The following is a 27,722-nucleotide window of genomic DNA, read 5'->3' on the forward strand; positions in this document are numbered from 1 at the left end:
CCCTTGTCGACTGACCAGCTCCACTCCTGGCCTAATCATTGCATTGGTAGCTGTTTCGAATTTGGATTTGGGACTCTGCAGACTCACGCCTTCCCCATGCAGCATTTCGATGTAATACAAAATACAAAACAAAAAAGGAGTTGCTGTCTCGAGGGACCAAAACCTGCCCGATCTGGATAGACCACGTGCCAGAAGTAATCACACAACCTCTTTTAGAAAGTACACATTTGTTATAACTAGCATTGCAGCAGATGAGAACATGTTTTACTTTGGACCAAGGATCCATAAAACAAATATACATCGTACAGCAAAAACGGAGGCAAACAACAATACATTAAAATACAAAAGTTCATACGACCGGATAAAAACTAAAAATGTCCACAATCAGCAACTGTATATTATGAATTTGTTGTAATCACGTCGCCTAGTCCAAAAACCCAATAATAAATTCTGCTAAAAAGGTACCAACACAAAACTAGATTCAAATTCACATGAACTTAGTTTGAGAGCTCAGTGGCATTTGCTCTACAGGTTGCCACAGCAGGTACTCTCTTGTAGCCCAAGCATTCCTCAAAGCTTTGCAAGACAAACGCCAACACAGCAGTAGATGGGTGAAGGCTGGTTTATAATGCCTAAACCCGCTTCCAATCAAAACCCCCACTAACCCCTTAAATCTGCGCAAAAGGGGTAAAAAAGTGAACCAATGTCTCACTTTCCCCTCAAAATCAGAGCGGAATCACTAGATGTTAAATTATGACCATCAGGCCGTCATGGCCCTCAGCGAGAATGCATTAGGTCAGCCTTAGAAAGAAAAATCCTATGCTGCAAATCCATAAACATTGACAAATACCCAGCAGCCCCCTCAATCTGAGAGAAAGGAAGGTATAATCTCACTTAGTATTTTTTTCAACATCTCTTCCGACCTGATCCTAATTAAGTATTGCATGATCCTACGTTTCAATCAAAGCACTTCCCCATAGCAGGCTTGTGGAAGTTCCATAAAGGCAAGCCAGCTTACCTTTGACCAGCTTGTATAGTCATGTTTATTTGTAAAACGCCTATATACAAGAAGAGTGGTTTGAAGCGCTCAAGCAGGGAGGGAACAAGGGGAAAAGCAGTCATTCAGAGCCCTTGAATTTCTGAACGATACAAGTCAGCCCAGGCAGAGTAAGTGCATATAATACAACAGTGTAGATAACAGCAAATAGGTCTGACGACGATTCTGCAGTTTTTCCAAGTGCACTGGGGTGCCACCATGCAAGCAGGGGAGACAGGGAAGATAGACTATCTTCAAGGCATGAAACGTTCAGATCGTGCAAGTGCACAGACGGTACAGGAGAGGAGGGGGTCCAAGTGCGCCCAGTCAGTCAAACTGTGGTATGTGCTGAGAGATGCCATTCTCATGGGTCATTGACCAAGTGCAGTAGTGAGGAGGCAAGGTCTGGCGGCAAGTGCAAGAGGACTGGCAAGGGTGCCAGGTACCTGTGAGACTTGAGGTACACCCGGTCGGCCAGTCAGTAAGCTCTGTGGAAAAGGAGGGAGAGAGGGATAGAGCAGAGAGGTTAGCAGGGTAGAGGGAGAGACTGAAGAGGAAGGTCTTGAGGAGTTAACGAAACTTAAGGAGATCCGGATCAAGACGGAGGGCAGCAGGGAGGCTATTCGAGAGGAAGGCCCCTGCTGAGGATAGATATCTCCCTCCAAATCTCTGCTTGGAGAACCGGCTCACACGCAGAAGGTTGGAGGTAGATGAGTAGAGGGCTCGGGAAGGACAGTATTTAGGTAGGCATTGTTGCAGATAGGTAGGCCCCGGAAAGCCTTGTGCACAATGAGGAGGGTCTTGAACTTGATCCTTGCAGCCACGGTGAGCCAGTGGAGGGATTTCAGCACCGGAGAGAGGCGTTCCCTGGGCTTGACGCCAAGGATAAGTCTTGCAGTTCTGTTCTGGATGAGTTGCAGAGGGTGCAAAGCAGAGGCAGGGAGGTTGAGGAAAAGGCTGTATAGTCTAGCCTTGAGAGAACCAGGGCTCTGGAGACAGGGAGCCGCTGGGGGAAGGTGAGAAAAGGAAAAGTACCTCTTGGAGCTGCAGCTGGTTGTTGGACTTTTTAGAAATGTCCAAAATGTGAGTGGAGAAGGAGATGGAGATGGAGTCAAAGATGACCAAGGTTTTTTGCCTCGCAGGTGAGTGCAACACAGTGTCAAGGGAGGCCGGTGAGAGTGGGAAAGCGGGAGTCCCAATCAGGTTTACTGGCGCTGAGGCAAAGGTCGTTTGCAGCACACCATGACTGAATTGCAGACAGTCAGATATGAGCGAGGTAGAGAAGGTGGCTGAGGGTAGCCGTCATCCACATAACAGTGGACGTTAGAGATGAAAGTGACATTCACACGTGCCAGGCCAGCCATGTAGACATTGAAAAGCCAGGGGATAGGTTGAAAGGACCCAAGTTCCACCTGGAATGGGCGGTCGGAAAGGAAGGCGGCTAACCACGCCAGAGCCTGACCTGTGATTCCCAGGGTGTCACGGAGACGTGCAATCGGGATGTTGTGGTTTACTGTGTCAAAGGCAAAGGAGAGGTCAAGGAGGACAGTGTTAAGTGTTGAGATTTGAGAGCAGGTCTTCACGGGTGTTCAGTAGAGAAGGTTCTGTGCCTCTGGATGCTCTAAAGCCAGACTAATGGTCGTGGAAGCAACCAGCAGATTCAGTGGGGAGGATAAGTCGAGAGAGCCAGCTTCTCCAGGAGTTGTCCCAGGAAAGGAGTGGTAGTTTGCCGGAATGGAGGGAATGGGAGAGGGTTTAAGCAAAGGGTGCACAAGGGAGTGCTTAAGAAAACTCCAGTGGCAAAAGAGATTGCAGAGATCAGCCAAGGCTGGAGCAAGAGAGTCATGGTTGTCCTTAATGGTTTTGGAGGGTCAGGGTCCACCTGTCTGTATAGACGGGACTTCACTGGCAACCTCATCAGGTGTGATGGGGGTGAGAGGAGAGGAGCAGTGGTGGAGGGTCCAAGGGAGGCTCCAGAGGTGTTTGGGTATGATGTGGTGTGGAAGTGAGAGGGGAAAGGAGGTCTTGGGTTTTTGAAGTGTGCAGCCAGGGGCAAGCAAAGGTCCTGGGTGGGTTCCATGCGTTAATTGCGGCAAAAATGGCAGTGGACACAATATTGCGGCAAAAAGGCTGTGGTTTTGCCACAACAATCCTCGTAAAGGATGTGGGGGACACCCCCAGACCCATTATACCATTTAAGGGGAGCAGGGACACCCCCAAATCCCCGCTTTCCTTTAAAATGGTGTACACTTTTAATGGGTCAAACCACAGCATTTTTGCCGCGATTTTTTGTTCAGGGAACATTGTTGCCGCGATTTTATCACTGCATGCCACTGGGTGGGTGTGACAAGAGGAGGCTGCTGTAGGAGTGGCCAGTTCCTTACAGACTGACAAGTTTGGCTGTGTGGTTTGATCCCGCGGAGATGCAGGCTTGAATAAAGACTTTTCTCGGCGTGGATGCAGTCGATATTGCCTTTGAAGGAGGTGGCAGGCCAGTTTGTCAGAGGGTCCGCCTGACTAATTCCATTTCCGCTCAGATGCCCTACACTTGAATTTAAGGGCAGCCAGAGCAAGAGTTGCACTTTTTGGAAGGCTTCAGTCGGACCCTAATGACAGGGGCAAGAGTATCAAGGGAGTTCGAGATAACGAGACTGAGGTTAGCGAGGGCTGTGCAGGGTGGGAGTCAGCCGCAGGAGTAGCCGGCAGAGAGTAGGTGGAGGCCAAGGAAGCCGTTGTCACTGTTTTCATGGGTCTGGTGACTTTGAAACCGAGCCAGAGTCGCTCGAGACGACGAAGGAGATGCCGCATGGATAGAAGTTGAGGGGAAAGCCATGGTTGAGACGGTTTGCGAGTAGGATGGAAGTAGATCAAGAGTGGAGGAGATAGAAGGAGAGTGGCTAGAGCATCACTGGCCTAGAGAGAAGAGAAATCAGGAAGGGGGGTAGGGAATCATCATATTCTCCCAGATATGATGGTCCACTACATCCAACCGTATATTTTCAACTCTCCATGAGAAGAATGTCCTTGACTTCTTCCAAGCATTGGCCATAAGTAGATAGATTTTTTCAACGTTCATTCTCATGCCAATGTTATTTAGGTAGACATGAAAAGCAGAGATTCTACGTTGTAAACCCATTGCCGTTTTATCAAGACGGACGATATCTGCGTAAAGCAGCAATGCCATCTCACAAACATTCCATTTTGGTGGAAATGCTCGAATGGTATCTTGTGAAATCTCCAGATCAGTCAAATACAGGCTAAATAAGATGGGGGCAAGCGTGCAGCCTTGTTTAAGGCCGCAGAAAGTCAAGTTCTTCCTAGACAATGTTCTTCATTAAAAAAGTGATTTGTCTGAGGTATATGGAACTACCAAGCTCAGTCTAGTTAAAAGTACGGTCTCTTCATACTCACGGAACAGATCATCTCCCATTCCTAATCTTAGCCAAAAATCCACCCAATAAATAGCCATAGGGGCTCAGTTCCAAATCATTTACCATTATGTCCTTCAGGGAGTTCAGGAGGTCCATGGGGGCCTTGCCAGTTTCATTGTATGAGAAAACTAATTGTTGATTGGAAGGCACAGATGATGCATTTAGTAATACTGTAGTATTTAAAGTATCCACTCATCAATAGTACATAATTCGTTTTCTGCCACATTTGTAAGACAAACCTTAGAGTATTCAAAAGCTTCCTTGGCTGAGCTGCAAGTTCATCCGCAAATTTCTCTGGATTTACAAGATAACTGGACTGCAGCTGCTCAATTGAAAGCATCAATAAGTGCAAACTGCAGATTAGTTCATAACTCGCTGGCATGTCTTCTTTTTGACAGTCCTGAAAAGCAATACCAAAATAAATTAATATCAGGCAATCCCATCATTTCGTAGAACGGAAGCCCCACAAATTAAAAGTGTCAAATTTTAGACGGGATCAGACAAGCAGCTACTAGTTTAGACCGTTCTGGTCTGTCCCACCAAAACACAAGCTAAATTACATCCTCCCCCACCCCCCGCCTTCCCACGTGCTGCCACTTCAAGCCTGGAATACTCCTACCCAGTTCTGGAATTTAGGAAGGCTGTAATCTATTCGAGTTTGCGCATACATAAGTGGCCTTCCTTTACATTTGCTCTATTTTTATTATATTACTGGACACTATTTGTAATTTTTATTTTATATCCAGGGGGTCCCACAATATAGATCAAGTAGGCACTATGGGTACAAGTTCATTATAAACAGTGCGCACACCACGCTAAACTGTAGTTGGTGAGTTATGTACATCGGACAAAAAGTTCATTTCTGCATGAAATTGTTTATGCAATAAGTCCCAAGAATAGTGTGATACACGGGCAGACTGTACAAATATATTATCTATTACTTGAAATTCTACCTTTTTGTCCTTTCATAGCTTGTTTTGGGGTACAAGTGTATAATGTCGGAAACCTGGCACTATGTACTTGCAAACAGCCAAATTTTTATTGTGGATGGATTTTATCAATGAAAGACCGGAGCTGGGAAGGACAAAGATTCAATAAAGGCAGACTAACACTGGAAAGGGGCTTCCAGGTGGGACCAAGCTGTAGAGTGGCAGAGCAGATGCAGTCGCTAGAAACAAGCGCGACATAGTAGATGCAGAAGCGGCAAAGAACACTTTGGAGGGGGAGGGAGCGGCGGGACCAGCCCATAAGGCAGCAAGCCTGAGAAGGCCGAGTATGCCAAACAGCGCATAAAATGCAGAGAAAGAACAGCATAGGGAGCAGAGAACTACAAACAACGTAAGAATATTGTATATTGAGCAGCTCCCTCTGCAGTCTGTGGAGTGCATTTAAAGGCCCCTAACAGAAGTCCCTTTTACATGAATAGCAGCCATTTATACACTGCAAGCAAAAACGGCCTGGGTTTTGATTTCCGTCACACGAAGGGCATGAATTTAAACATTGCACCAAAAACAGCTTGGCTTTTACTTTTGTTTCATGTAAAGTTTGAGAGCCATGTAGAAAGGGGCCTTCCCATCATCAATGGACAATCAGCAGTTCATTTGTCCAAGAAGGAGGAATCAAAGAATCTTGTGACATGGAAAACTAACATCAAAAGCAAAAACGGCCTGCACATGTGTTTGCAAATAAAAGCCGATTTAAAAAGCCACAATGGAAAAAGATCACTGCGCTCAGAGAAATGTCAGGAAGGCAAATGTGTGGGTTTGGTCAAAGCAAATGAAGATCTACTTCAGGAAAAATCTGTTCTGGCTGAGGTCAAAACTTCACAATGAAAAGCTCCACTTCCAGCCCTGGATGTGGCATCTCCCATCTAATGACGCCCTGCAATAGAATATGTTGCTGCAGGTGTTGAAAGCACACTGTTCCCCAAACTGGCTGTCCCTGAAGGCAGTTAAAGCAGGGACTTCAAGAAAAAGTGATCTCTGGCTGAAGAATGACAATGGTGTGAGCTCTTGTTGTGCCCACTTCAAAAAGAGCCCACACTGAGTTCAAAGAGACTCAAACGCTGGTCACAGGAAAGCCCAGGGAGACAGATGGCTGTGGAAGATGAAGCAGCCCTCCCATTTGTTGAACAGGAGACATGCCAGTTAATTTAGAAAGACCATTTTCGTTTTTGGCTTTTTGCGCAGCAATCAGACTGAGGATTGATTTCATTTTTATGCCATTGTTCATGTAATTTCCAGGGGGTTTTGGGTGCATCTCTGTGACTCTGGTAACTATAATGGGCAGTTATTACCAGGTTACTCACCATAGTGACCACCTGACTCCTAGTCCATAGTCCCCTTTCCTCCATACTTATGGGACATCTCTCCGTCCTGTGGGACGGGACCGGAGCACTTAAAAAAAAAAAAAAGCATCCACATTTTTCCAAAAATGTGTCCTTCCTCTCTTTCTTGCGTGGGGCTCGGCACATGGCCGTAACCCCGCCCACCGCCCATCAGTCCTTTTCTATCGCCAGGTCAAAGACCCATTAGCAATAACAGAGGAACCTTATTAGAGGGGACTGCAGGAGGGCGTATGGAGTAAAGGGGACTATGGACTAGGCGTAAGGTGGTCACTATGGTGAGTAACCTGGCAATACTCCTATGTCCCGTCCCCTTTCCTCCATACTTATGGGAGATTCCCAAGCAGTCCTTACAGGAACTATGGGTGGATGGAAATACCCCTTACTGAAAAAGGTTCTTCAGTACAGCCTGACCAAAGTGAGCGTCAGCTCTTGAACTCATGTCGAGACAATGCTTACAGAAAGCAGATAGGGAGGCCCAAGTAGCGGCCCTAGCAATGGACTCCCAGGGGACATATTTCTGAAACACAACCACAGCTGCCTTACCCCGCACCAGGTGTTCATGAATACCCTTAGGAGGTTTCAGCCCTTGGACGTTGAAAGACTGATGCAGGAGGCGATCCACCTTGAAATAGTTGCCTTAGACGCCTGCCTGCTCTGAGGGTTACCGAAGGTCACAAAAAGTTAAGAACTACTAAGCTCGGAAGTCCTGTCCAGGTAGAATTTAAGAGCTCTTCGGACATCAAGACAGTGTAGAACCCTCTCAGCCTCAGAGGCAGGGTTCGGAAAAAAGACCCGTAGGGAGATCTACTGATTCAGATGGAATTCGGTCACCACCTTCGGTAGAAAGGCCGGGTTTGTCCGAAGGACTATCTTGTCCTTGTGAAAGACCAAGAAAGGATGGTCCACCGACAATGCCTGGAGCTTACTCAATCTACTTGCTGACGTAACGGCGACCAAAAAGGACACTTTCCAAGACCAGTACTTGATGTCCACCGTAGCCATTAGTTCAAAGGGTTTATGGCACAGCGCCGTCAGGACTACATTTAGGTCCCACGGCGGGTACGGACTACGAACCGGAGGGTTGAGGCATGTCAACCCTGCAAAATGTCTCTTAACCACTGGGTTACTCGGAAAATAAGAGCACTGGTCTGTAGAAAGATAAGCGGAAACCGCTGAAAGGTAAGTCCTGCATGACAGAGCATGAACCCCCGACTCTGCTAGGGAGGACACAAAGGACAGCACCGTGTCAATTGTGGCCACCCTTGGATCCAACTTCTTCTCCAAACACCAATGACAGAACCTGAGCCATTTACTCTTGTACTGAGATCTGGTTGAGGGTTTCCTGGCTGCCTGGATAATGCGCATGTTATCCGTAGACAAATTCTGATGCTCTAAAGACTTGAACTCAGGCACCATGCCGCCAAGCTGAGCGATTGTGGGGAGGGGTGCCACATCTGCTGTTCCCCTTGGTGAAGAAGATCTGGAGTTACTGGTGACCTGATCGGCGGATACACCGACCGGTGTTTAAGTTCTGAGAACCAAAACCTGGCCAGCCACCACGGAGCCATGAGTAGAAGGGAACAGTTCACAGAGTTCTTCAACTTCCAAATTGCACGGTGAACTAGAGGCAGAGGCGGGAAGGCGCAAGCTCATGTTGTGCCATGGAATCGAGAGCATCCCCAGAGAGGAGACTCCCAACCCCCCTCTGGAGGCATACTGAAGAAACTTCTTGTTCACCGCCGTAGCGAAGAGGTCCACCTCCGGTGTGCCCCAACGCAAGAAAATCCATGAGAGGACCTGCGCCTTCAATTCCCACTCGTAGCTGACCACTGTCCGCTGGCTGAGGGCATCCGCTGTGACATTCAGCTGGCCCGGGATGTGCACTGCAAGCAGCCAGATACCATGAAGCACGGCCCACTCCCAAATCTGGATAGACAGGTCCACGAGGGGGGGGGGGGGAGAGGGGGCGACTTCATTCCCCCTTGCTCGTTGATTTAATACATTGACACCATATTGTCCGTTCTTATGCGGACCACCTGGTTGACAATGAGCCGTCTGAACGCCCTGAGCACTAGGAAGATCGCCAGAAGCTCCAGATGATTTATGTGGAGGAGCCTGTCCTGGGGCAACCAGAGGTCCGAGACCTGAAGAAGATCTAACGTTGCACCCCACCCCAGAAGGGAGGAGTCTGTCGTGATAGTCACCGTGGGGACCGGGTCCTGAAACCCCGCATCCCCAGACAGGTTGCTGAGAGATGACCACCACTCCAGGTCCACTCTAATGGAATCCAGAATCATTATTCGCTTGGAATCCGGATCCACTGCCTGACGCCAGGAACTCCGAAGAGCCATCTGGGTCCGTCTCATTTTGAGACGAGCAAGAGGAAGAGCCAGCACACACGAGGCCATGAGGCCCAGAAGCCTCTGGAACCACCAGGCCAACATGCTCTGACTGCACGAACATCTGACACGTGGCTAACAGATCCGCCATTCTGTCCGTGGTCAGATACACTCTGCAGTCGATCGTGTTCTAACGAAAACCCAGGAAAATCAGGTCCTGTGAGACCGCCATGGAGGATTTCCGCCAGTTCACCGACAGCCCAAGATGGAACAGGAGCAGAAGGAGAGACTGGCGATTGCCCGTTGCCGCCAGCAGACAAGGACTGCGTAAGAGCCAGTCGTCCAAATATGGATACACATGGATACCCTGGAGACAAAGATAGGGCGCAATCACCGACATCTTCATGAAGACACGCAGCGCCGAGCTGAAGCCAAAAGGAAGCACCCGGAACTGGAAGTGCTCCTCTCCCAAAGAGAAGCGGGGGTACCTCCTGTGTGGATTACTAATCAGGATATGCATTTACGAGTCCTGAAGATCCACAACGCTGAGCCAATCGCCCCTCTGTAAGGAGGAGCGTATCTGGCTGGGCGTGATCTTGAATTTCTCTTGGGGTAGGTAAAGATTGAACTGGGAAAGGTCTAGGATGGTGCGCAGGCCAGCCTGGTTGTGTTTGGGCACTGTAGACAGTCGGGAGTAAAGGCCCTCCCCTCGCTCCCCAAGGGGAACGGGTTCCACAGCTCTGAGGTCCAGAAGTTTCTGAACTTCGGCCTTGAGGGAGGGTGAGTCCGACAGCTGAAAAGGAGGGTTGAGGGGTGGGGTAGGGGGTAAAGATAAGCGGAGGCCCGCTCGAGCGACTGGCAAGACCCATCTGTCTTCTGTGATGGTCTGCCACGCCTCCCAATGAGACGCAATGCGTCCTCCCACCGGGGTCTTGTGCGAGTGCGGAAAACCCTCATTTGGCAGGCTTATCGGTGGCGGTGCCACCTAAACCCGATGAGGCTGAGGAGCGGGAGAAAAACTGCGTGCGCTGTTGTCTATGGCGGTTATTCCCCGCAGGAGTAGCCACTCTGCGAGATTTGCGGTCGAGGAAGCCCCTAAAACCAGAGGAGGGTCGACTTTGAGACAACGGTCTCTGGGATTTGAAAGGAGCTTTGACCAGAACAGACAATGATTTAGCCGTCCGAGTGCCATCCTTGGTCTTGGTGAGTTCTACATCAGTAGTAGAATGAAAAATCTCCTTACCATCGAATCGAAGGTCCAACACCTTGTCTTGCACTTCCTTAGAAAATTTACTGGCATGCAGCCACGCCTGCCGTAAGGTATCAACCCCCCAGCATCAGGCCCCGAGCCGAGGTGTCTACGTGATGAGCCGCAGCCTCCAGGAGATCCTGGGCCAAGACCCTGGCATCGGAAAAGCCTCCTTTGAAGTCTTCCAACTTCTCGACCAGGATGTGCTCCTCAACCTCCGACAGACCATTCCACATCCGCATGTTAGCTCCCGCCAATATCAACTCAGCATTGGCCTGCCTGAACTTCAAGGCTGAGTTGGCAAAGATTTTCCTCCCTAAGGAGTCAAGGAGCTTGCCCTCCTTTCCCAAGACCCGAGTAGCCGTCGTGGAAGAGGATGCTGCAGGTCTGGTTTGCAACGTAGCCGCAGCCACCACTGTGGAGGAGGGAGGCGGACAAGACAGGGCCACCTCTTCCGAAGAATGTAGCCTGTACCTCGCGTCAATCTTCTTATTGACAAAAAGTCCCAAGTGTGGCTTTTCCCAGACTCTTCGGACCTCGGCCAGAACGTCCTTCTGCAGGAACAGGCCGGTACGCTCCAAGGGAGACAGGGTGAATGCCCCAGAAAGCACGCCCTCCTGCGGAGCGGGTGCCTCGGGCACCGGATCATCTAAAACTCATGTCCAGTACCCGGTCATGAAAGGCTCTGATAGAGCGGGGAAGGTCCTCGTTGTCCTGATCGCCTTGGGGATCATCTGACAGGTTAGGATCCTGCTGAGCCGTGTCAGGCACTGCCTTGTCCACTGGCAAATGCGGAAGAGCCGGGGGAGGCACCACGGGCAAGGAAGGCGCCGGCGGAACCACTGGAGGAACGGGTGGATCCGGAGGCGTAGGTGGACATATCTCCTTGAAAAGCCCTTTGAAATATCCCCTCATGGGATCGGTGCGCATAAGCGCTTGACATTTACCGAAAAAGGCGTCCTCCGGAGACTGTTTCGGAACCCGAAGAGGCATCTCATGAGGTGGACAAATCCAGGGACGTAACGGGGAAGGGTGCCACACCCGCCCCTCCACCGACGTATCCACATAAATCAAAGGTGCCGCCCCCGCAGGCAACGATACATTGTGCGGAAGAGGCATCCGGGCATTCCAATCATAAACGGGCCGGTAAGGATGCGCACAAGGGGACTTTAGGTTCACCCAAGGGACCAAGCCCTACACCAGAGGCCGATGGCGTAGTTGTAGGGGTAGCACCTAAAATGGCCGCCGTTGTCGTGGCGGGAACGGGCGCCATTTTGTCCTCATCTGAGGGGAACTGCGGCACGTGAGGAAGTGAGGCAGGGGTCCCCATCGGTGGATCAGGGGTCTTAATCTTAGCCTTAACAGATGGAACCTCGGCAGAGCCGGTACTATGAGGCCTGGAATGTTTGAGACATACCAACCGCCAACTGAGCCTTCGAAGGAAGGACCTCGACACGGCAGGTAAAAGAAGAACTTTGCTTCTTTGCCCCCTCAACAGCTCTGGCGTCACCACAAGAGCGGGAACGGTGAGCAACCGCTTTTACAGACAAAACCTTGACCAGCCTCTCAGAACTGTTGGTAGCTTTAGCCTCTGAAGGAGGGACCTCGGACCCAGGCCCGGTAACAGCCTTATCTGTGCGGGCCTCGAACATCCGTTTGGTAACAACAAGCCCAGCCAAGGCCTCGGGGCGCACCCTGGTCTTGTTTTTGAGGGAAGCCGACAGAGGCCTCAGAACGAGCTCCGGTACTCCACGATTCAGTAGAACTGGGTCTACAAACACCCCCCACAGGAGGGGCCTCGGAGCGTACTCCGGTATTCACAGGCCCCTTACAGAGACCCTTGGAGAAAACTCCGGTAGAATTATTAGACCCAACGGGCACTTCAGGACGAACCCTGGGGACAGAGCGATCAACGCCACTCCCGGACCGAGAGGAACCCGGGAAAGTATCCCCCGGCCGGGGTGCTCTGAAAAGTAAAGAACTTTCCGGGCATTTCTTCTTCTCGTCGAACGCCTGAAAATGCGAAGGAGGAGTTCGTCGGAACACCTCCTCCCACCGCTCCAACTGACGTTGAAGTGCCCGGACTGAAAGGGAGTCACAGTAAAACAGGAGTCCCAACGGTGTTCCGGACCCAAACACTCTAAACAAATAGGAAGGGGGTCCGCCCGCGAGAAGCGACAGTGACACGATGAACAATCTGGAAAGTCTAACCTGAATGACAGACTAGGAAACGAACGCTAGCGAGAGCCAGAGAGGAAAAAAGGGAAGAAAATCTTCGAGGATGCAAGTGCATCCGGCCCCGATCGAGCGGAGAAAAGGGCTGATGCGCGGGGCAGTGCCAAGGTGGGCGGGTTTACAGCCGCGTGCCGGGCCACGCACAAGAAAGAGGAAGGACACATTTTTGGAAAAATGTGGATGTTTTTTACGAAGTGCTCCGGTCCAGTCCTACAGGACGGAGAGATGTCCCATAAGTATGGAGGAAAGGGGCCGGGACATAGGAGTATATTAGGTTTCTGGCTGATATAAACAAACATCTGAACATGTGACAATTATGAGAGTTGATGAAAAGGTGGGAAAAGAAATTAGGAACATGCTTGGTAACTTACATATTCATAACTGTTGTACATTTTATGAAAACGACAAAAATGTGACACATGCCCATGCTACATTGGACGGATTTGGCGGTCGGCTTATCCAATTCCCCATTATCAGCTTAAAAAAAATATATGTTTCATATGGCAGTGGCTAGTACAATTATGAAGTTATGATACATAACTAGTTTTTGCCAAAAAGTTGCAAGGAGAACAAAGGATGACAAATGGAAAAAGACAGATGGTGCTCCCCTCCCCTAAACCAATCCTCACTCTGGGCAGAGAGAGGGTAACTGTTCAATCCCAGGGGCAGGGATGATCGGGTACTTCCCCAAAGATTGTAAAATTAGTGAAGTCATTTCTGCTATATAAGGGGGACTGTACTAGGATAGACGACAACCGGGGAAGAGAGGAAAAAGGAGGACAGAGCAGGCTGCTGAAACTTACCATCTTTGAGAGTGGCGTGACCAGACCCCACTGCCCCATTTTTCCAGTGTCTCCCGAGATTCAGATGGCTTTCTTGATTCTTGGAGGCTTGCTAAGTAAGTAGCAATAACCCAAGCCCTAAATTGCATAAATCCTTCCCTTTTGCACTAGTGCATCCAATTTTTCCTATTGAAAACCCCAATTGCCAGTGTAGTTCAGTCATCTCCCCATAGAAGAATCTCTCGTTTGCCTGTGTATGTTAGCATATCCCCATTGAACAACCCCTCACTTGCCTGTTTAAGTATTTTTGTAAGTAAAGTAAATCCCCCATTGAATTTTACAGATCAGGACAATCTTTGTCTCAGTGTAATTATTTTAGTCATTAAAGTGTTGACCCAAAAGAATTAATCCCCTTGTGAGATGAAAACCGAATATGCCCATGTATTGTGTGCGTTACCAAACAAATTCCTATTTGCCTCTGTCAGTTTAAACCCTAACTGATTTCATTAGTGTGAGCAATCGCTTTGCCCAGAAGTGTACCTGGTATGTGCATCATTTGAACTGATTTTCCTATTGTAAGTTACCCCTTTTCCAGAGCCTACCCATCATTGTAAGCCTCAGTGTAAATTAATTTCCATTTGCCACTGTATTTTCCCTTTGCATTTACTTTCTCACGAAAACCGATTTTCCTACTTTATTTCCATTTTCCCTGGTGTGTCTCCAAACTTTGCCTATCTTAAAGTGTCTAAGTGTAAGCAATATGCATTTTCTCCTTTCTGTCCCCTAGCAGTTGTGAGAAATAGAAAAAACACTTTCTTCCGATTTTGGAGAAAAAAATGGGTTTTCCCTTTCTTTGCTGGCTTCCCATATTGTGGTAGTAGGCTTCACTGCAAAACAGATTTTCCCCCCTCTATATTCCTCCTCATTGCCACTGCCTCCCATTCAAAGGAATCAAGTCCAATTGAAGTTTGGGGCGAGTGTTGCAGAGGGGGTGGGGGGGACGGGTGTGCTTAACTGTAGGTGCTATCACTTTGTGGTAAATTGTACTTTCTATTCTACCATTAAAAAAAAAAACTGAACTGTAACAGTATATCAGTATGCCTGGTTGTTTTGTAGAGATTGTTGCATTTTGTGTTGCCACAACATTGGTGGCTGTGTAACTGGTTGATTTTCCTTTCATTAAATAATAAATTCATAAATATCTTATTGATATACACCGGCCTGGTTCTAGTCCATTATGACACGGGGTGTTTGTGTAGATTAGGTGCGAGACAGGTTGGAGGCCTACTCAAATAGAATCTGTAGTATATTGTAGCACTGTTGATACCTTTGAGACCTTCCTAGATAAAGAGGGCAGAATGTTTGTGCTGTGGGGCGGGTTGAACACAGAATTCTGCATAATCAACACATAAGCACCAAACCAAGAGATGGCGGCTTACTTTGTACTTTCTATCCATTAATAAGACCACACAGAGATGGTACATTGATATGGGGAGGCGAATAATTGTACGCTTAACCCTATACTGGACAGGTCAAATCATACATTCATACACCCGGCCCCTTTGGCGAAAGCCCTACGCACACTGTTGCAAGCATTCAAGCTTTGAGACATATGGCGGACTCTGCACCCTGAGACAAAGCATTCCAGGAACAGTTAAAAGGGGTGCAACAGTACTTTACGTACAATACAGGAAGTGTAGAGTCAGCAGGCACGTTATGGGAAGCCTTCAAGGTGGTGATCAGAGGGACTGCAATCTCAAGGCGAACAGGAGCTAGTCCGCAATAGAGAATGACTTGCTTAAGGCGGAAGCCAAACTTGAAGCCATAAGCGGTCAGAGTGCTCTCCTGAGCAAGAGTGCTCGTGAGGTGGTTGCCCTGCAGCAGGAGTGTTTGGGACACTGGGATAATTAGGCAAACTGAGCTATAGGAAATACTAAGAACAGCAGCACGCAGGAGATAAACCCGGGCACCTGCTAGCCTGGCTGTATAAAAGCAAGACAGAGGTGCATGATTCGAGCAATAAAGGCAAGGGATGGAGAAACATGAGACGCAACAAGACAAGTGTTTCAGTGATTTTTAGAAGCTGTTACATAAGGAGACATCAGTCACCCGGGAGTCAGAGATAGAAGAGTCTTTAGAGCCGATAGATCTCCCCAAGCTGGATGCAGAAGAGGCCGATAGGCTGGAGGCCCCCGTAACTAAGGGGGAGCTGGACAAATTAGAGGACTGCCGTCAGGGAAAGATCCAGGAGCGGACGGTCTACCTAGCGAGTTCTATTAAGAATTCATGGTGGAAGTTAAACCCCCATTAATTGCAATGCTCAATGAATCTCTAGATAAGGCATTTTGCCGCTGTCATTAAGAGAGTCACTCCTAGTGCAATTGCCGAAACCTAACAAGCCTGATACTGAATGTGGCTCTTACAGACCCCTCTCACTGCTTAATCAAAATGGGAAGATACCGACGACCCTAATGGCCAACAAATTGAAGCCAGTAATTCAAACACTCAGACCAGTCAGGTTATGTCCCAAACAGGAATATCGCATGTAATCTAAAACGGTTGCACCACGTCATTGATCACACCAAGATAGTGCCCAGCTCCTGGCAGTAAGCTCGCTAGTTGCAGTGAAAGCTTTTGATTCGGTCAGCTGGCCATGGCTACTAGCAGTGCTAAAATATTTCAGTATGGGCCCGAAATATCAAATGGGTGAAGCTACTATACAGTAACCGGGTGGCTACAGTTAAGACTGGCAACACAATATCTAGTGGGAGTTGGGCAAGGATACCAGACAGGGCTGCCCCCTGGTCTCCTATGTCATTTATATTGGCCTTGGAGTCGTTAGCGGTATACCTACGGAAAGAATTTCATGAGGTTGGCATCAAAATAAGGGGCGACACATCTGATCTCTCTATATGCCGATATGTTGCTTTACCTACAACAACCAGAGATTAATTTGCAAGACATATTGGAGGTGTTTGAACGTTATGCAGACCTCTCCGGGATTACAAAGTCAAGCTTATTACCCCTAGCGAGGAATAGGGGAAGGCCCATGGGGGCATTACCAGTGTTGCCAATTAAATGGGAAGTGGACACATTTTGATACCTAGGAGTTGACATATTTCATAATCCTGAAGTAGAGCATAAGCAGAACACAGTGAAATCGGTGGCTAAAATAGAGAATTCTATGAAATGTTGGGCCAAACTGCCGCTATCGTAGATGGGGAGGGCCGTGCTGTTGAGGATGGTAGTCCTCCCGAAGTTGCTTCATTATTTCACCAATGTCCCATATAATATACCCAGAACCTTTAAGATGCTGAACACCACCTGTCGGAGTTTCCTATGGCATAATTCGAGGTGTAGATTATGATTGGAGAAATTACAGAGACCATACGAACAGGGTGGGATAAAAGTGCTGGACTTGAGAGGTATTTTGTGGCGTGCCAGCTACTGTTTGCCACATACTGGCTATCTGATGAGAAGACCCAAGATACAGGGTTACTACAACCAGCGTGCACCCCTTTCTTCTTAAAAGAGACGGTGTGGACCACGGTGCCGCAGGACCCCAAGCCGCCTCTATTGCTGAAGCTAGGCATGACACTATGGGACAGAGCCTGCCGATTTATGGGCAAAGATGCACACTATTCACACCAGGTTTCATTGGTGACACGAGAGGATATGCAAGGAAATATTGGGAACCTAGAGAGGTAGCGACATTGGGTGATCTACTGAACGAAGGACGAAGACATTTAGTGAGGTTGCTGCGGAATCAGGAATACGGGTTGGGCAACATATAACCCACCCCTCACTTCTAATTAGACTGACATTGAAATGGCCAGGAACAAAGGGAGCATTAGTGGAAGATGAGAATGTTAGGGAGAATTCTCATTCTATGGCTAATTTCCCTCACCTAGTGAGTCCCCCAGCAGCTTTGCTGGATTTCTGGAGTTTATGTTTTCCACTTGGTAAGAGAGTGAGCCTTTTTCCCACTCTTACATGTGTTTTGCCATGTGTATTTCTACTGTTTGTAGTGGGCTCTGGAGGACACCACTCCATGAACCCCACTTTTCATGTGTTACCCAGCACCTTCCGTGCAGTAACCCTGGGTTGTCTGAGACTTCCTCCCTGACTCCATTTTTCTGGGGCCGACTACTGTCCCCCAGAAAACAGGTAAAGTTGCCATTTACTTTACATAGTAATTTAAAACTACAGACCTAGTACACCCCCATCTTACATGGAGTACTGGAAAGGGTTAACTCCTATCCCTTTTCGTCTGTGCCTCTGAGCTTTGCTTTGCTCTTTTACCATTTAGACTTGGCTGGTGGCAGTGGTATCTACACTAACTTTTATATAAACGTGGTACTGTTTCAGGCTATCACAGCCTCGAACATAAACCCGCTTGACCAAATGCACTTTCTTTTGGCTCTGATCAGTTTATTCGCCATTTCTTTTAGTTAAAGTCCTTCTTGTGTTTTACTTGTGTGTGGCAAACCAGGTTTGCCTTCTTTGTTCACAGTCTTTTGGCGGGCTTCTCTCAAGAAGCCCTCCTCTTGGCGCCTCGGTGTCTAGGTGGGCTGTATGTGAGGGAGGGGTGTAGTCACTTGGAAACCCAAGTTGCACTTTGTCATGATTGACTAAGGTGGTTGTCTGCGCCGGACAACCCCCCCTGCTGGGTGATTGACAGCCAGGCTGTGTGAATGGGGGATGATTTTCGCATAAAAGGCAGGACTTTTGGGCTGGAAGTCAGAGTCGCCACTGGAACGGCAAGGAACCGAAGAGAAGCGGAGAAGAGAACGGCTGCTGCAACTACTGAGTCCCGGTGGAGCCCTGCTGCAGTCCGGAGCCATCTACCCTTCGACAAGAGAAGATCCAGTCCGGAGTCTTATTCCCTTGAGCTTGGTGGGATTAACCAACTCATCTTCCACAGGCAGAGGATCCTCTTCTTGGTTGAAATCGCTGCACACAGCTGTAGTGGTCCGGATAGCCATCTGAAGAGCCTCTCCTGTTTTAAAGGAGCGCACCTTTTATTCACCGTTGCATTTGCTGCTGCTGCTGGCCTCATCCGCGAGTAGTGCAGATCGCTCCAGACATCGTCCTTGTCCCCACAACTGAAGTCACATGAACCGTGAGTCTGCAGGAACTACCAGGAACAACTGCCGTGGCACCAGCTCTTCTTCACTTGAATAAGGTACTGTTTCCGACATCAAGGAACTAGGGTGAATCCCTTTTCTCCTCACCAAAGGCTTGTCCTCATCTTCCTTCCCTCTAACTTTTGCTTCCTCTTGTGACAATATCCAAGTACTCCTGGCAATCTCGAATCGTGAACTGTACTAACCGTGTGATCCTCGACAACAGGAACCCTGCTCCACTTGACAATGGTGCAGGCCTATTGACTTATTCACTTGTAGGAAAGTGTTCTCTGATTCTGTCTGCCTTGACAAAAGTATTGCCTATGATTTTTGTCCCCAACTCTCTTTTGTTAACTCAGGTGCTAAGTGTGTTTTAACTCCGGTAACAGTTCTTCCGGCGGGTATGCGTATCTTTAGTAAGACCGAACTGTCATTACTGTCAAAAAGTGATTGCATATGTATTCCCGGTAATGCCTTTTGTTTCATAACATCGGTCTGTCAAATCCTAAGGTACTTACCTTGAGTCGTTCTGCACAAAGACAATTGGTTGGGTGTAGTGTATTTTACGTGTGGTTTTACATTAATAGAAGTGAAGTGTTTTGCGAACAGATTGTTTAGAGATAAATGTACGTTTACTTTTCAACCAAAAACCTTGAGTCAGTGTTTGCTTGAGTCACAGTAATTGTGGCCCTTTGTGTAATCTATACTACTGCTCATTTGCTCTTGAGATAAGTCTGGCTGCTCTGCTACTGCTACCACTTTAACAGTGTAGTACAGGCTTGTACCAAAGGTGAACTTGTATTACCACTTGTAATCTTAATTGTGTGTAGTGGTCCCTAAGGGCACTGCACAGGATTCTGCCTAACACTGGTGTACAGCGGTGAGGATTAGAGTGCTGCTATTACCTTGGGTCAACTAACCACAAGGCTAACCACCACTTATTCTGTTAACTGAAAAATCATGTAAAATATGGAAAACTACAGTGAAGCGAGTCTCTTAAACTATACTGCTGAGGTTCTGAAAACCATGCGAGAGGAGCCTCTTTGGTAAAGGAAATAAATCTGAACTGGTTGCTAGGTTATTGGGAAAACAATGTCTGGAGAGTGGGTCAGAAGGACTTACCCCTCCAGTGGATACTGAGGTTTCTGATTCTTAGAGTTTTGGATTAGAAGAAGGAGATGAGTCCTTGTTAGGAAACCCTACAACCACCTTGCCTGCTCAGAAAGCACAAGCTCTATCCACAGGGACCCCCACAGGTCCTACACCCACTCCTGAATGTATTGCACTAGAGAAAATTAGACTTGAATTAGAAGTGAAACGTATTGATGCACAAACTGCCATGAAACATCAAGAATTAAGGCTCAGAGAAATGGAGATGGCTCCTGCTCTAGAAATGAAGAAATTGTCTTTGGGAAATGCTTCTCTCCCAGTCTATTAGGTCTTCCAGCCCTAAGAGACCCCGTATGCCAAAGGAAATGATTGGTATGTATGAGACTAAACTTGATGTTTTGGATTGGTTAGCAATGTTTGAATACAATCATGGGATTCAGGGTATCTCAGGGAATCTTGATTCCTTGGCTTTTCTATAGGCTTCCCCCCTGTTGCAAGTGATGCTGTAATGGAGTTGGGGGAGGAGTATTAGCAGGATTATGAGTGTGAAGCTAGCTTTGATAGCTAGATTTAGGAAGACCCCATCTCAGTACCTTAAGAGGTTTAGGACCCTCAGAAAGCATGATGGTACCCCTTGGGCTACCTGGGTGTGTGAATGTTTGAAAAACTTAGATGGTTGGGTTAAGGGTTACAAAGTGAACACTTATGAAGGTTTGAGGAATCTTGTGATGTTGGAGTCAATCTATGATGCCAGCTCTCCTGAGCTTAGACAGCACTTGACTGATTCAAAGGAGACACATCCTAAGAGGATAGCTAAGGTTGCTGACTTGTGGGTTGCCAACAGGGATACTCAAGCATTCTGGGGCAACTCAGAAAAAGGAGGGAAAGCAGTCAAAGACAGACACCAAAGAGAATTCCAATAATTCCAATCCCAAAGAGGGCCCCAAACATAACCAGGGTAAGCCACAAGGGAAACCGAATCAGGCTAGTGTACCATCTGGTCCCAAAGATTTGGTGTTTGTTTTTGGAGTCTGTCAAACTCGATAGGCATCTGCTTTTTGTATAGTGACAAACAGTACCGTCAGTGCAGTGTCACTGAGAAATCCTTTAGATTTCTCTCAAGGTTTGGATACCTTTTCTTGGGTGAACTCCTGTTCCCAAGAATAGTAAAGTGAAATTGACTTTACTTACCTTTTCTCTTTGTAGGTCCAGCACACACCATCTTATGTGGAGTGCTGGAGGTTACTTAGTAGCCTCTTATCCTACTCATGTAACATTTTTATGTTACCCTCACTACTTTAAATGGCTGGTGGCAGTGGTTTAATTTTTCCTACCATTGCGCTTTTCTACCGCAGGCTGAAACCTCAGCTGCAGTACTGCACCTATGGGCAACCATTTTGTCAAAATGCCGGCCAGCCACCCCCAGTCTTTTTTCGCCATTTTCAGTTTGTGAGGTCTTTGGGTTTTACTCTGTGTAGAGACAGGTTGGAGCCTTTGTCTTGCCTTTGGCGCGCTTCAGCCTCGAAGCCTGCCCCTGGCTCCAGTGTCTGGAAGGACAGGATGTGAGGGAGGGTCCCAAAACCCCGGTCCTTTGTCTCTAGGAATGCCTAAATGCAACAAGTCCCGATTGGCTGGCTGTCCTTGCAGGACAGCCCTCCTGCTGTGTGATTGACAACCTAGGCTGTGCATGACTGGAAGAAACCTGCTTAAAAAGGTGAAGGTTTTGAGACTACAGGAGAGTCGACCACTGGGAGAAGGACCAGATGAAGAAACCGTGAACGTGGCTTGCTGCAACCTCCTGGGCCATTAAATTGCTTGGTGAAGCCATGCTGCTGTGCCAACTCCTTTTCCACCTCGACAGAGAAGCTCCAGATGGAACAACTTCTCCCCTTGGGTTAGTGGGACCAACTAACCCAGAGACGAAATACACAGGACCAACATCTCCAACTGGCTGTGCTTCTTAGTTGCGGTGAGAGCCCAATGCCAGGGGTCGAGTGGCTGTAGTAAAGTGCAACGTCTGTCACGGAACGAATCCGACCTGAAGCTCTAGGACACTGCCAAGGTCCACCCTGAAGCAGGACCTCCAGATCCACATCAGTGCTGTTTGCTAAGCGATGAAACCGCAAAGTGCCACTGAATCGAAAAGAGCCCGTAGCTGCTGACTGTTATGCCAGAATTGATGTAGTAACCCTGTGGGAGACTACACAATCCTTGTCCTCTTGGTATTAGGTAACCCACCTATTGGTGTAGGTCTGTACTACACAAGTTGTTAGTGTGACTAAGCAGCCAGACTTATGAGGGGTAAATGTGAGCTGTAGAGCTGTAGCATTGAAATATTGAAATTCACCAATACAAGTAGCCAAATAACACTTCCACTCAAGGTTTTCTAGTAAAAAAATGTTTTATTTAACAGTGAGTTTTAAATAAGCACTCTTTAAAAAGGGCAATGTGCAACAATAAAAATACACTTCAAAATACTTTCTCAGAATCAAGGCAAAGCAAGTAGATCCTCTTAGAGATGCTTCATACACATTTCCTACACCTGGAGGTGACTTCACTAACTAGGACAGCATTATTTTTGTATCACTTTTGTACTTTGTAAAATTCTGAGGTTGGTAAAAAGGGAAAAAGGTTAAACGTGTTCTCAGAGCATGTGAGAATGAAGTCTAGAAAAAAAAAACATTTCCCAGCAGTATTAGTTAAAAACCAATGTACCACCTATGAGTGATAGTAAGCATCAGAGTCAATGGACCTGAAGTCTGCAGGGAGCCAGGACATCCAACGTCAATGGGCACAAAGTCTATGAAGCTGAGGCACTTCTTAGATAGCTGAATGTCCTGCACAAATTTAGAGTTTGTTGTAGAAAATCACTGTTGGGCCGCAAGCAGTTACGCTTGTGAAAGTTAGAGCTGGAATCAACTCCAGAAAAGCAGCTACTGCAAGTCTCAACCGAGAAAAGCAAGCTAGAAAAAGAGGCAAGTACGCCTTAGTCAGAACAGTACCTTAGGTTAGAAGAGGATCCAGCTGGCTTCTGTCATGGTTGCAGTGTTGCATATCCTGTGTTCCTGCGCCTCAGAGGGAGGATGTCTGTCGGACTCCTGCACAGCAGTTTGGAGGTCGGCGGCAGCTACATGCTCTTTTCAATTCAGCAGCACTTTGCGGTTTCAGCGCAGTAAATAGCAACACTGCAGATCTTGGATAACGGTTGGGTTTCCTTCACTCCTTGATTCCAACACTCTGGTGAGGTGACTCGAGCTTGTGTTGTCCTGCTTCAGAAGAGTCATCAGGAGACTCCTGGTGCTTTTGGCCGGCTTCCAGACGTTGCACTCTACGGATTTCTCGACCCCTGGCACTCGATTCCAGCAGAAGCAAAATAGTACTGGCAGTTGGGGATGGTCTTCCAGCAGAGTTTGTCTCTGGGTTAGTGGGTCCCACTAACCCAAGGGAAGTCGTCGTCCTTTCAGGAGCTTCTCTTATCAAGCAGAAAAGTTTCAGCACAGCAGCAAGGCTTCTCCGGGCAGTTCAAAGGTCCAAGAGGATGCAGCAGGCATCTGTCACGGTTTCTTCGTTGTGTTCTTCCCAGTGGTCAACTGTCTTCAGTAGAACAAGCCATGCCTTTTATGCAGATTTCTCCCACTCATGCACAGCCTAGCTGTCATTCACAGCAGGGCGGCTGTCCTGCAAGGACAGCCAGCCAATCAGGACTGGGAGCATTCAGGTTGCCCTGGAGACCTAGGACAGGGATCGGGCACCGCACTCACTTCCTGCCCTGTCAGACACACTGGAGTCAGAGGCGGGTTTCAGTATTGAAGCCCGCCAAAGAGGAAATCAACAAAGTGGTTAAACCTGGTTTAGTGCGCAGAGTAAAGCCCAAGTAAGACCTCACAGACATGAAATGGCGAAAAAAAGACGACCAGGGCCATTTTGACATAATGGTCACCCATGAGTGCTATACTGCAGCTGAGGATTAAGCCTGCGGTAGAAAAGCACAATGATTGGAAAAATAAACCACTGCCACCATCCATTTAAAGTCGTGAGGGTAACCTAAAAAATGTTACATGAGTAAGTAAGAAAAACAGTTACTAAGTTACCCCCAGCACTCCACATAAGATGGTGTGTGCTGGACCTACGAAGAGAAAAAGTAAATGCAATTTCACTTTACTATTCTTGGGAATTGTAGTCTAAAGGATTTCTCTGACATTGCACTGAAGGTGATGTGCGTCACCATACAAAAAGTCGATGCCTATGGAGTTGGTGAGGCTCGAAAACAACGGCAACACAATTAAAATCTCAAAAATGCCTGAGTGTGAGAAAAAGGTCACTCACTCCAGGATCAAATTTAAAAAGTCCTGAAGTCCAGCAAAAGAGCTGGGGGGGGTCTCCAAGGTTGAATGGAATTAGCACAGAAATCCGAATTCTCCCCAGAAATCCGAATTCTTCCCTACACCGATGACCTCCCAAGTGCCGCCGCAGGAGCCCTTCAGAAATCCTCCCTCTTGTCCCCACGACTGAGGCTCTGGGACAAGGGTCTGCACTGCTGCAGGAAGACAAAATCCAGCTGGACCACTCTTCTTCAAACCGGAGGTACGGTTTAGGTTGGGGCACTTACCTCATTGCCTTTAGCCGTGCTCTTCTCAGCTGGGAATTGCATTGGCATATTTTTTTGAATTGATTTCAACTCTCTTCTCACAGACAGTTTATGACCTTTTTAAAGATTGACTAACTTTGTGCAAGCCTTATATTGAATAAGTTCCTCAGATCCATAGACGCCCCAAATGACATGGGCAGTCCTAGCTCCCTGAAGACTCTTCTAGTACATTAACTTTGATACCGTTTGTCCCTCATAGGTGGTAGCTTGTTACTGTTACTACCGGGAAAGACTCACCTAGAAGATTTAGTTGTCCTCACATGCAATGAGAAACTGTCTAACCCTTTTCCTTCCCTAACCTTTCCTTTCCACCAACCTCAGAATCAGTGCGATATATAAATGCAATTACTGTCCTTGTGATTGGAAGTCACCTCAGGGTGCAGGAATTGTGTAAGCAGCATATCCATAGATTAACTTGTTTTGATTCTGTAAAGCAATTTTAAATTACATTTACAGTGTTACAACAAATTACATTTTCAAATGAGCATTCTTAAACAAACCTTGAATCTAAGTGTTGCTTGTATTCACAGATTTCATTTGAACTGCTCTACACCTCACATGTACCCCTCTTCTGATAGGCGTGGCTACTCAGTCACACTACCAACTTGTGTAGTACAGACCTATGCCAAAAGGTGGGTTACCCAATACCAAGCAGTTGTGTAGTCATTTTTACCCAACAGATGTGGTCCTGCAGCTGGGGGACTGTTGTACCAACCTACCGGTAAACCTCATACCTTTGAAATAAAGTCCATCAACTGACAACTGAGCTGGCAAATCTACATCTCATTTTGATGAAAGCAGTATATCAAGAGATGCTACCTTGAAAAGCCCTCTAGTGCCAGATGCCTTGGAGCACTCGAAAGCTGGCATTAGACCTACAAGGTGGATACTCAAGGTGCCAGTGAAACATTGGCTAGTCAGAAGGTTCTTGGTGTTCCCGCCCGTACAAGGGACCAGAGGTAACTAATCCCGAGTGAAGGAAAAAAAGGGTTCAAATTATTTGATTTTCCCTGCTTTGCCAGTGACAAATTTCCGAAGAATGAAGGAGGGGTTGATTCCCCCAATGGGTTAGTCACTAAGTGATTCGACTAACAGCTTGACGCAGCAGGTGCAAAGAACCCACACATACTCCTGGCCTAACAAATCTGCACAGCACATAGGGATCCACCACTGAAAAGCTTGTCACAGAAGCAGCAGTGAGAAACCAGCTTGCTGCAGCATAGGCCAGCAGGGTAGATCAATGTAAGGCAGAGAGTGAATACATTTTAAATAGAAATATGGTGCGACACTATTGAAAAAAGATCTACATGCTTAAAGACGGCCAAGCAAGGTTGAAAGAACTTGCGGGTGATCTAGGTAGTGTTCCAATCCACATTTCAACTTGGGCTATTTTTCTGATCAAAAAAAGCTCAGCTTCTGTCCCCATGGAGGTACATACTATAAGTTTGGAGGAAATGGGACGATCTGGGAGTAAAACGTACACAGCCCTTATATTCAGTGGGAAACAAAGTATGGGGCACCAAGGTGTTAAATATGCCTGTTGTGATCAATTTCTAAATGTGCAAAATTGTACACATGTAATTCAAGCAGCATCTGAATGTAGTGGAGTATATCTGCAACATGAAGTACAATCTCCTGAAAAACAAACCTTAATTATGAACAATTGCATAGTTTACCTTTTCCATATTATCATCTTTTTCACATTTCACTGTAGTTTTCTTCTTTGAAACAGTTTGGAATAATTGCTTCACTCCAGGTGCAAATCCAGGGCAATAATATAGAACCTACCAAAGTGGGAGAAGAAATATGATATATATTTAAACACGATCCCAAAAAGTACCAGTAAAGGAACAACAGAAGTGGAACAAGACAACCTAAAATACAACCATACCCACAGCATATTGAGTGTAAACCTTCTTTCATTCTCTATTCAACTCCCGAATAGACATTCCACCTCTTCTTCCCCACTTTTTTTCACTGCTGTGACTTGCGATCTCTACGAGTTTGCATCTTCAATTTCTTCTGCTCTTCCCAACTCTTTACCACCCTTGCCTCTGACCTAGCAGCTTCAGCTTTAGAGCATACTCTCCTCTACCACGGTTTTTTTTTCATCTTGTCCCTTCTTTCATGATCTAAACCCCCTCAGCCATGGCTTTCTGTGCACTCTCACCATTCCTCCTTATGTACAGCAGACGGCTGCTAGAAAAAACATGTTCCATTATAATCGTTCTGTCCACTCTTCGCTCGACACTTCGCTCAAAAACTACTTTTCAATTCTCACATCACCCCCAAGTCTCCACTCTATGATCTTACGTGTGCTCTTCTCCCCCCCTTCCAATCTCCCTATTATCCTGCATCTGCTGCATTCGCTTCCTTTTCCTGTTTACCAACCGAAACTCATCGTGCCCAGCCCAGAGCTTCCTCTTGACCCATCCCTTATCCCCCGATCGATCTCCTTCAAAATCTCTCATGAACTCTCCACTTCTTCCTTTCATAGACTATTCAAACATGATATGGTTCTACCCATCTTAAAAAATCTTCCCTTAACCCTTACTCTTTCCAGCCTTTCTCTTCTCCCAATACTCCCAAACTCCTAGCAAAAATTGTCCACTCAAATCTCTTCGCATCTTGACGTTTACTCTTTTCTGCCGATCACACAATCTGGTTTTCGTCCTGCACATTACTGAAACAGCTCTCCATGTCAGCAATTCTCTTTGCTCAACATAAATTCTCTTCTATCCTCAGTCTCCGATGTTGCTGCAGCCTTTGACACGGTTGGCTACCCAACTATTTGCTGCTCGATCCTCCCTTGGCTTCACTGGTTCGGTTCTTTGATGGTTCCAATCTTACCTCTCTGCACACACCTATTTGGTCTTATTGGCCAGCCACAGCTTCACCCACCCTCTATTGTTCAAGGTCAGTTCTTGATCCTTTACACTTATACTGTTCTTCTTGCATCACTTACAGAATCCTTTAACCGTGTGTCCTTTCTATACCAAATTCTCCTTTCCTACTAATCCTGCAGCTCCCTTCACTGCTGTATCGGTCTGTTTCTGTCCAAACCTGGATGTCCTCTTTTTTTTTTGGGAACGGTTAGGGTGAAGAAAAAGTACCCTTTTCTCCCCTCCCCCATCATCCAATGCATCACCTCTCCCTTTCACTCCCTCTCCTTCTAGTTAACACCTCACAATCTTGCAGTCGCATTTGATTTGACTTTAACATTCTTTCATAACTCCACCACTAGTGGAATCGGTTATACCCATTTCTTCAACATCTGCTGGCTCTTCCTTTTCTATCCTTTCATGCAGCTAAATCAAATTTCTCAGCCGATCTTTTATTGTCAGACTACTGTGTGCATTTCTAGTTGGTCTTCCTATCATCTTAAACCCCTCCGGCTCGGTCTTTACTACTGCCATTCG

The 27,722-nt window shown here is 47.2% G+C and overlaps 1 protein-coding gene across 1 annotated transcript in view; it reads right to left on the reverse strand.

The window, feature by feature from the left end:
- USP1 (ubiquitin specific peptidase 1) overlaps window positions 1-27,722 on the reverse strand; it is a 219,495-nt gene that overhangs the window by 105,345 nt on the left and 86,428 nt on the right. Inside the window, exons 3-4 of the mRNA XM_069642031.1 lie at window positions 25,980-26,087; window positions 4,707-4,867 (exon numbers count right to left, since the gene is read on the reverse strand). Of these exons, the coding sequence (XP_069498132.1) occupies window positions 4,707-4,867; window positions 25,980-26,087 (269 nt within the window). The remainder of the gene's footprint in view (window positions 1-4,706; window positions 4,868-25,979; window positions 26,088-27,722) is intronic.

This window comes from Ambystoma mexicanum, chromosome 1q (assembly GCF_040938575.1).
Source record: "Ambystoma mexicanum isolate Mex_15411 chromosome 1q, UKY_AmexF1_1, whole genome shotgun sequence".
Classification (NCBI taxonomy): domain Eukaryota; kingdom Metazoa; phylum Chordata; class Amphibia; order Caudata; family Ambystomatidae; genus Ambystoma; species Ambystoma mexicanum.